Source organism: Acartia tonsa, chromosome 5 (genome assembly GCF_053477335.1).
Source record: "Acartia tonsa isolate MP-2025a chromosome 5, ASM5347733v1, whole genome shotgun sequence".
In the NCBI taxonomy this organism is placed as follows: Eukaryota; Metazoa; Arthropoda; class Copepoda; order Calanoida; family Acartiidae; genus Acartia; species Acartia tonsa.
The window spans coordinates 6,636,465-6,647,541 of NC_137264.1; the positions used below are offsets into that span (position 1 = coordinate 6,636,465).

General features: G+C 32.3%; 1 protein-coding gene across 2 annotated transcripts; it reads left to right on the forward strand.

The window, feature by feature from the left end:
• Window positions 1–1,563: 1,563 nt before the first annotated feature.
• Window positions 1,564–10,451, forward strand: LOC145318614 (protein obstructor-E-like). 2 transcript variants are annotated; one of them, XM_080160004.1, is made up of 9 exons: window positions 1,564–1,612; window positions 3,372–3,424; window positions 3,766–3,906; window positions 4,837–4,915; window positions 5,113–5,244; window positions 5,577–5,662; window positions 7,034–7,150; window positions 9,000–9,089; window positions 9,832–10,451. In XM_080160004.1, the coding sequence occupies exons 1-9, from the start codon at window positions 1,600–1,602 to the stop codon at window positions 9,952–9,954; spliced, it is 834 nt and encodes a 277-aa protein (XP_080016130.1). In that variant the 5' UTR covers window positions 1,564–1,599; the 3' UTR covers window positions 9,955–10,451. The 2 variants fall into 2 exon arrangements, with proteins under 2 accessions (XP_080016130.1, XP_080016131.1); XM_080160005.1 differs by lacking the exon at window positions 1,564–1,612 and adding an exon at window positions 1,857–1,884.
• The last annotated feature ends 626 nt before the right edge of the window (window positions 10,452–11,077 follow it).

The following is an 11,077-nucleotide window of genomic DNA, read 5'->3' on the forward strand; positions in this document are numbered from 1 at the left end:
TGTTAATATAAGCGACACCATTGGTTGATTTTCAATGATCCAAATGGAAAGGTTGCACAAGGCAGTTGCGATGGGGAGATACAGTTATTTATACCTTTCTCCCTCTAGTGTTTTACTCTAATAGTAGAATTATTTTTATTGAATTTGATGTATTTTATAGAATTAAATATAATTTCTTTACCGAGATTTATGGGCTTGGTTATAAAACAGGAATATGACTTGCAGACAAAGATTATACAATAAAAGGGTTGTTATTGTCTTTTGGGGGTTATGTTTTTTTGTTCCCTGGGTTGATGGACTTTTGACCTGTTACAGAGTCATGATAACAGGGGCATATAATTGTTTTTGTGTGGCTTTGTTTAAGTTTACTAAGATCTCGTAAACGAACGAACCGACCACTCCAGAATTTCCAGGTAAGTGGATTTATGGTCCATGTTAGGTTTCAAGCTATTTGAAGAGAGGATTCGTCACACCCTCCCCCTTCCCCCTACGATTTATGACCCATTAAAAAATAAGACTTCTAGAAAGATATATTATCAAAAAATAAATTTTGGGGTTGGATCGACATATTAACCTCCAAAATTTATTTTTAAAAGTTAGATGTAGGTTAATAAATAATATCTTTAATTCGAAGAAAGCTAATCCATAATTTTCTTTCGCTTTTATGTAAGACTGTCTTATCTTTTATAGAAACAAAGATTTTTTTCATATATCATTATCACAGTAACTTTTAATCTTGCAGTAGCCTGTTGTCATATTGTTAGTTAAATTAACATTATGACCTTAGAAGCCAGCATAGGACTGACGCACTCATTTAGTGTAAGATTTGCGTAAGTGCATGTGTGTCTGTGTGTGAGTGTGTGTAGATGATGGTTTTGTGTTTGTGTGTGCGTATGCGTTATAACTGGTTCTATGTATGCTCTAGATAGGTCGGTCTATCAGTAAAGTAAGGAGAGATACAATTTACTTTTTCTTTAGTAGCACAGCAACGCAATAATTGTTTATTCAAGAAGTTCAATTATTTTTAAGACTTAAAAGTAGATCATCAACTTAAACTTTTATGTGGATGTGTTACAAGCCTTTCATGTATTTGTAATAGAGGAGTAGGCATACATTTTTTTCTAGGCGGTTTAAGTTCTCCTTTCTCACACAAAATAGCCTAAAAACTGTCCTTAAAAAACATATGTACATACAGACATATATTAAACACGCCCCTAGAGGCCTTTAAGGCACCTAAAATATTTTCTTTTTAATCTATATGAAGATCAGCTGTTTACAAAAAAAAATCGCCGCTAAATGGAGTTAGTTATGTTTTTGTATTTATTGCGATTTTTCTTTGGAGGGTGGGGGGGGGCCCGGGGGGGGAGCACCATCCCTCGAAAAAGCTATTAACCTTCCCAGGAAATATGAGAAGATATACTGTAAAGAAGAACCATATAGGTTCAGCGATAATCGAGATCCTTTGGTACACACATTTAGACAATTCAATTTATTTTGTCAGACAAATTGTTCTGATGGACTGTACCCCTATGCATGCTCAAGTCTAATCTAAACAAAAATATTACGGTCAGTATTAACTCAACCTACTATAGCCATATCATGTTACTACTAAAGGAATAGTGCTTAATAACTGTTTATTTTATACTTTTAGTAGCAAAGCCACTCTATAGTTTGAATTGTATGTACATTTGTCTGTATTAAACTTAGCTGTATAAAGTGATATGGATTTAAAATGTTAATTTACTAATAAAGAAATAGTGCTTAATAACTGTTAATTTAAATTCTTAAAGCTGCAAAGCAACTCTATAATTTGAATTGTATGTACATTTGTCTGTGTTGACTATTGCTTTATACAATGATATGGCCACAATATGTTACTACTAAAGGAATAGTGCTTATTAACTGTTAATTTTATGCTTTTGTAGAAGTAAAGCAACTCTATAGTTAATTGTATGTCCATTTGTCTAGCTATAATTTGTTTAAAGATAAAATGTCAAACAAGGTATTTTTGTCAAAATTGATCATCAATTACCATTAACTGTTGGGTTTAATATGTCGTTAATCCTTATTGTTACAGGAATACTTTTTTTTTGTTAGAATGATTCAAACATACCTAAATTTGCGATTAAAGTTAATAATAATGTAAAAGCTATATGTAAAAAATCATCAGTATTTGATTGACTAAATTTTGAGAAAACAAGGATGACAACATCCAAAAAAGCGAAGTACTGAAACGATAGGACAACCGGACATTAACATTATATAGTGTCAGAACTAAATAATCATATTATAAATGTATAAGAGTCAAAGCAAAATTGTAAGTAAATTTGTTGAAAAACTGCTTGATTCAGGATAATGTTTATGGACATACTTACATTTTTAGGACTTGATTATAGAGTTGCTTCGCTTATTACATTATACTTTGTTGTCCTAGGAATCAATATACCAAAAATCAGATCAATCGGGTGATTAGATCACATAAATATTTGTTGTTAAAAAGTAAAAAAATAACATGTTTAAAATGGACATACGGACATTTTGGTGATGATTATAGAGTTGCTACGCTTTCTAAATCCTACCTAATTATTAAAGGAATAACCAAACCATGCAAAATTTGAAATCGATAGGACAATTCTAACATGCCTGAATTAACGAAAAAAGCTTTCTGTTACGGACGTACGGACGGACCAACCCTAGTTATAGAAAAGCTCCGCTTTTAAAAACTTACCAAACAACTATTATGTTGATAAACTGGACAAACCAATAGAAATAAACTTCAGCAAAATAAAGTAACCGTACATCAATAGTTATAAAAAGCGAAGCTTTTTTGCAATCAGGGACTGTCCGTTGGTTTAGACATGTTAGAATCAACCAATAATTATTTCTTATTTTTTATTATCGCGGATTTTTATGATGATACATAGGTTGATTAGGCACAATATTATAAGCGAAGTGTCGACGTTTTACCTTATTTTGGCGTATTATAAAAAGAAGATTAGATTTCTTTTTATGTTTTCTTTAAGAGTATTAATTTTGTCAAGTGTTTTGGTACACTTAAAAATTAAATACAAAATACTTAACACAAAATAACAAAATTAGTATATTTTTGTAAAGAAAATTTGAAGTGGGTTTTGAGATTTTTCTTGCTTATCTTTAGTTATTAAAATTGCCGTAACAGTGTGATAAATTGAAATTTTAAATAAACGAACATATTTACATCTTTAAAAGCTTCGTAGATTTAAAGTGCCTTAATGTGTAAAACATGTTTGCTTAAGAACTGTGAAACTGGCTTATTATTATCCTTAAAATAAGATAAGAAATCTGTAATAATGTTGTAAATTCTAGTTATCAAGTACTATTATTGTTTGTATAGATCATATTGATCTGTGTATTATGCCTTCATCAGGCAAACTCTTCCCCTCAGGTTTGTATTACCACAGAATTTCTTGTATTATGTGTGATAATGTTAACTTTATCAAATAGCAAAAGTGTGTTGCTATGTTTAGCTCTGAAGGGCTCCTATTTAGTTAGCCTCTGTTGACCTTTCTCAATTTGGAACAGACGAAATCTTTAATTTATTTTTTCTAGGTTTCTAAGAAACTTTGAATGGCTCCTGTGCTCTCATATTTGACTTCGCGACTAAAATTTTAAACATAATTATTTTAGAAATTCTGTATCTTCTTGCATAAGATTTAAAATTTCACAATTTGACAATCAACCTGTATGTCATTTGTAAAGTTTTATAAAAAAATATCTTTAAAATAGTTAAGAAGAAGACAACCTTTGAATAGAAATGCACAACAACAGCAACAACAACAGCTACAGCAGCAACAACAACAGCCACAGCAGCAATTCTTTTCAACAGAACCTATTGTTATTGGTAAACAACAACAACAGTTTTGTCAGGTAATTAGAAAGCTCTTTTTGAATGATCTCAAAAGGATATATATCCTTTTTGTACCTTGGTGATTTCTCATTGAAAATCTTTTGACACATTAACCAACTTATTATGCTTTGTATCAATATTTTTGATAAAGTCACTGTATTTTGTCTATCTATTTTCTATTTATCTAAGCTATGATTATGTTTATCCGCCTATATCTATCTATTTATCTATCTATCTTTCTAGAATTCTATCAATATATTTGTCTGTCTTGAATTTATATCTATCTATATACTTATCTGTCTGGCATTTCTATCTACCTGTCTACTTTTCTGTCTATATCTCTATCTATCTACCTATTATTCTATGTATGTAGGGAGATGATATATATGTAGCAGAATAAGCTGATTATCTATCTATCTGTCTATATCTCTATCTACATGTCTATCTATGTTTCTAGGGAGATGATATATATGTAGCAGAATAAGCTGATTATCTATCTATCTGTCTATATCTCTATCTACCTGTCTATCTATGTTTCTAGGGAGATGATATATATGTAGAAGAATCAGCTGATTATCTATTTATCTAGGGTGATGATATACATGTAGAAGAATCAGCTGACTACCTATCTATGTTTCTAGGGATATGTATACATATGTGTAGAAGAATCAGCTGATTGTCTATCTATGTTTCTAGGGTGTTGATATACATGTAGAAGAATCAGCTGATTATCTATTTATCTAGGGAGATGATATATGTAGAAGATTCAGCTGATTATCTATCTATGTTTCTAGGGTGATGATAAATATGTTGAAAAATCAGCTGATTATCTATTTATCTAGGGAAATTATATACATGTATGTAGAAGAATCAGCTGATTATCTATCTATGTTTCTAGAGAGATGATATATATGTAGAAGAATCAGCTGATTATCTATCTATGTTTCTAGGGAGATGATATATATGTAGAAGAATCAGCTGACTCGTGTAATCAATTCTTCCTATGTGCCAATGGAACTGTTACTTTAGAGGAAAATACAAAAAAAACCATAAATTATCAAAGTAAACAACTGCTCTATTGCTAAATAAATATCTTAATAAGCCATTTCATAATGCACTAATTAATTTAGGCTAATCTAATTATTTAATTCATAGTATATTTTGTGGACTTACTTAAATTGGAATTAGAAAAGGATGAATTTTTGAAAATTTTGTATTTGGAAAACAGACCTGTGAAAATGGTTTACTATTTGACCGTGAGATGGCGTTGACCGATGCTGTGCACAATTATTGTGTTTACAATTGGAAAGTGGATTGTGGTAAAAGGCCCAGAGATGACACGCCCATTTCTTCCCCAGGTATATTTTCAAATAGGGCTTAGCAAACATTTACACACAAAAAGTTCTATAATATTTCATGGTATGAAGGCCGCTTTCCGCGGATATCAAATGAAAATTTATTTTGAAAAGATTAAAACTGGTATGAATTGTATGATTTTTTTAATAATCGTGGAAAATTGGCTGTAATACGATGCTACACATTATTTTTCAGTATGGCTGGAAACCTTTAATCTAACGGTTTCGAAGCAATACTATAAATTTTTTTGTGAAGTTAATTCACTTATTATTTTTACATATTTACTTTTTTCAATCTGTGTACATTGTTCTTTTATAAATCTAACTGCTAACAGGATGTGAATACAGATTTGGTATCTTCCCAAATGGAGATGGTTGCAAACAGTCCTATATACAGTGTGCTTTTGGACAGGGGACTAAGGTATGCATATGATACTTTCAATAGGCTTTTGTCATATACAGACAAAAACAGACAAGCAATCAGTTAACATAGTGACAGACAGAATTACAAACATAAGACAAAAGAAAAACATACTGACAAACATAGACATAGAAAAACAAACAGACAAACATCCTCTCCAACATGAGACAAATATAGAGACAAACATACGGACAAACATTCAGACAAACATACAGACAGATATATAGCCAAACATCAGATGAACATACAGACAAAGATATAGAAAAAAATACAGACAAACATACAGACAAACATACAGACAAACATACAGACAAACATACAGACAAACATACAGACAAACATACAGACAAACATACAGACAAACATACAGACAAACATACAGACAAACATACAGACAAACATACAAACAAACATACAGACAAACATACAGACAAACATACAGACAAACATACAGACAAACATACAGACAAACATACAGACAAACATACAGACAAACATACAGACAAACATACAGACAAACATACAGACAAACATACAGACAAACATACAGACAAACATACAGACAAACATACAGACAAACATACAGACAAACATACAGACAAACATACAGACAAACATACAGACAAACATACAGACAAACATACAGACAAACATACAGACAAACATACAGACCAACATACAGACAAACATACAGACAAACATACAGACAAACATACAGACAAACATACAGACAAACATACAGACCAACATACAGACAAACATACAGACAAACATACAGACAAACATACAGACAAACATACAGACAAACATACAGACAAACATACATACAAACATAACACAACCATAAAAACAAACATTCAGTTATGTAGACAACCAAACATACAAACTCACAGACAAATATATAGACAAACTTACATAAAAACCTAGAGAAAAACACACAGACAAACATACAGACAAATCTATAGACAAACATACATAAGAACATACAGACAAACATACAGACAAACATAGGGACAAACATACAGACAAACACACAGACAAACATACACTAAAATATACAGACAAATATACAGACAAACATACAGACAAACATACAGACAAACATAAGACAAATATATATAGACAAACATAAGACAAACATAAGACAAACATACAGACAAATAAGGGATAAGACAAGGAAGGACAAATTAGATTATTAGTTGAAACGTTTGAACTCTACTAATTTAGAACCAATCTAACAAATTTCTTTGAAAGTATCAAAAGATTTTTTTGGCAACAAATAAGACAACATGGTTTTAGTTATAAAAATTTGGGTACCAGCGTAATCTACGATCCAATGTTCCGTCCCTGACTGACTTGTTTTGATTTTAGCTGCCCTGCGAGAACGAGAACAGCAACATCCCAACGACATTGATGTTGTCCTATGATGCCAAGGCACACAAATGTGATTGGCCTGATCTTCTCCTAGACATCGGGTGCAACCCAGAGGTAAGTAGCGCAGGACGTCTAAGCTTTGTTGAGGGTGTAAATTGAGGGTTTTAAAGGCTTGAGGGGTGTAATCTTATGTATTTCTTAAAATTTTGAGGAGGATTTGAGGGATTTCATAGTTTAACAACCCCCTTGGACGTCTATGGCTACTATATAAGTAGGCTGATCATACATACAAATATAAAGTTTTAGTACCGGAACTACCATATAAATAAGATACGTGATCTGAAATAAAAATCTTTAAAATTAATCCCTTCCCTCCACCCCCCCCCCCCCCTCCCCCACCCAAGTCTTACAAATTGTCAACGCCTAGTTAGCCTGTAATTTGAAGTCAAGCTTAACCTTTAAACATTCTAAATAAACTATTTTTTTATATAAAAAAATTTCAATTTTATTTTTTTTAGTCTATGGTATTTATGGAAAGTACAACCAATGAAATAAGTAAAAGTTAACAAAAAGTGAACAATAAAACTTTTCTGAACCCTAAAACAAGCGTTGTAAATAAATATTGGTGGCTAGTTTTAAACTATTATGCCCATACAATGCAGTTTACAAGACAATAATATCCAAGGACAACGTTATTTACACTGAATAAAGAATTATATTATTTGGTCTCTTAGTGAACTACAATTACACAAGCTGTGTCTTTGTCCAAAGTTAAACCGTTAGACGGACTGACGGAAATTTACAATTGTAGAATGAATGCGCCACTAAAACATTTATAAATTATTTTTTAGCTTTTTTAAAGAAACAGTTTCTATAAGCGAAGTTACTCTATAAGGAATTTTGTCTTTCCTTCCGTCCGTTAATTATGACGCTATGGGAGAAATCGTATTTTCCTAGCTGCTATTTAATACAGATTGCAGATCTTTTGTCAATATATTCTAGATACATCCAGTTTATATCTACATGATCTGTTATGCTAAAATTTCATGTTCATATATCTTATATAAAGTTTTCATGATTTCCAATAACGCATTGCATACTTCTTTTCCTCTCTCTCTCTTTTCTTTCTCTCTCTCTCTCTCTCTCTCTCTCTCTCTCTCTCTCTCTCTCTCTCTCTCTATCTCTCCCCCCCCCCTCTCTCTCTTTTCCTCCGTCCCTCCCTCCCTCCCTTCCTGTCTCTCTCTCTCTCTCTCTCTCTCCCTCTCTCTCTCTCACTCTCCCTCTTTCCCTTCCTTTCTCCCTCCCTCCCTCTCTCCCCCCTCTCTCTCTCTCTTTCTCTTTATGACCACTTAACATCTCTTCTTATAACTCAGTATATTTGTTCCTCCATGATTTTTTATGCTTCGCTACTTATGAATGTTACCATCCTTGTTGTGTTGTATACCCAGCGCTGCAAATATTATTGGTCCTGTTTTTGTGCAATATCGATCCAACTTTTCATTAGCTTCCCTCCCACTCCATACAACATTATAAAGCAGATATAAATACAGCAAAAAAACTTTGCATAAAACCCTTTTAAAATAGGTAAATGTTTTTTTTTATTTGAAAATTTGGGTATAGTCCTTTTCGTGACAACGCCTCTTAAGGGGTGTTACGTCGTATTTTCACAGTAGCTTTTCTTCTATTTCTGGGGGCTCTAACCCTGCGGGGCAATCACCTAACCTAATCTAAAATAACCTATCAAAAGCTACTGTAAAAATACGACGAAACACTCCTTCAGAGGCGTTGCCACGAAAGGGACTAAAACCGAAAACTTTAAAGAATCATTTAACATTATTTAAAAAACTTCAACAAATTTTTTTTAAAAAAGGAAAATTCTAAAGTGATAAGATGGAATAAGTCAGGAAAATTCATCCATAGTTTTTTTTTAATTTGAATAAATTTGTTCTTGTTTTATCTGTAGGAGATGTTCCAGTTCCAATGTCCCTTGACAAGAGATTTTGCTGGCACCAGAAACGAACTCTTCGCCCCTTTTCCTAGATTTTCTGTTGAGGTAAAATTTAATTATTTATATCAAGGTGTTTTCCCTCAAAGTTCTTAGCAAGCACACAAACCTCTCCTTATTTTAAAATAAATTGAAATAATGGGATGGGGGGGGGAGGGGTTTCTTCTATGCCTTTCCACTACAGGACCTACATCTCTAGAGTGCACTAACCCTGTGGGGCTATCTCTAACCAATATAGCCTTACCTTACCTAGCCCAAGGTAACAATTAACACTAGAAAAAAACTGATTCCGGCCCTCCTATTCTAAATTTATATGAAAATAAGTAGGGGTTTCTTTGCTCGACTAGGCTATTGAATGATACCGCCTATATCTATATATCTGTATTTTGAATATATCTATCTATCTTTTAATATAAAAATACAATCATATATGTCGAAGTTTCTATTAATCTATGGAGGAGGCTATTTTTTCTATTGGGTAGGATGAGGTACCCTCCCCCAAAACTGATATAAACTTTATCTGACCTATGAGAAGCTTCACTATAGATGTGAACCATATATGTTCAGCAGTTAGCAAGTTCTAAAGGTCCACACAGAAGACAGACAGACATCCTGTTACTTTTATATAAGGATTAATCATTTTTACACAGAGGACTCTAAAGATTTGTGTTAACATTAATGGATGTTTTCAGCTCCTAATGTTTTTTTTAATGTTTTCCTGGGGATTTTTTCAATGTTTTTGACCCATGCAAAAAATATTTGAGCGAGAGAAAAAATATGTTTTTTTCAGGGAAATGAGAAAGTGTACATCATGTGTGTTGACAACCAGCCAAGGCTTCAGAGTTGCGGTGCTATTGATATCTGGAATCCAGAGACCCTGCAGTGCACCAGGCCCAGAGCTTTCTTTGGTTGACCGTCATCATACATCCGGGAGGGAGGGGACATTGGGCAGTAAATCTAAATTTTATCTTATTCGTTAGCTCAGAAAAATTGGAATTTTGATTGGTACATTCTAAACTTGTAGTTTAAAATTTTTTAACAAATTATTCTAATCTTTAGAAGGGGTTATTTTGATGATCAATATTAGGGATGTATTTTTTATTTATCGTCCATTGTCTTATCCCTTAAGATCTCTGTCATACACTTATACACACATTACTGCGGAGTTCTATAACTTCAAGTTACTAAACTAGTTTCATTTGTACAATAATATACCTTTTATACGTTTTTACTTAATTTGCCTTATAGGCAATTTAATTTAAATCATGGTATATATTAAGATTTAATATTTACATGTTGATGTAATTATTTAAAATCTATATTTAATGCAATTAATATTCTTTTTCACCCTTAATATGACCAATAAAGAAATGTATATTTAAGTTACCTAATAAATTCTTACTATTGAAATTGTTTTCAGTTCTTAATTTAATAGAAAAGCTTCTTAAATAAATCGATCTTTTATGATGATTGAAAAGCATTCCACTTTTTTCATTAAAATGTACTTTTTAACTTAAAAACTTGGCAACCTTTACCAAACTCACTTCATGGTCAATTTTTCCTATTTTACAAGGCTTGGCACCCGCACGCCAGCTACCTGTCAAGAACAGACAAGTCGTCATTCAACTTCAAAATTCTGCCGACTGTTTAATCATGCTCCTTATAAAGCAGTCATTCATTTTTTTAAAGCTAAACTGCTTTTAATTTTGCCCATTATTAACAGCTGATCCACCAAGCCGCGGCTGCCAAACCCTTTTTTTCTCTTTTGTGTACATTATAAATTTGTAGTGCAAATACACAATTCAATATTCCTCCTCAACCTATTTCATTGAACAAATAGAAAGAAAAATTTGGACTTTTCCTCTGAATGTTATTTAACACATCTCACTAACCCCTCTTACAGTGCCTATAAAAGAATGACGTCATACAAATGACAAATGACCAATGACAGGCTAATATACAGACCAGGCCAGTGTGCATTTTAATTGACCAATTGATGTCATTTTTAGGCACTATAAAAAGCTTGTATCTTTCCA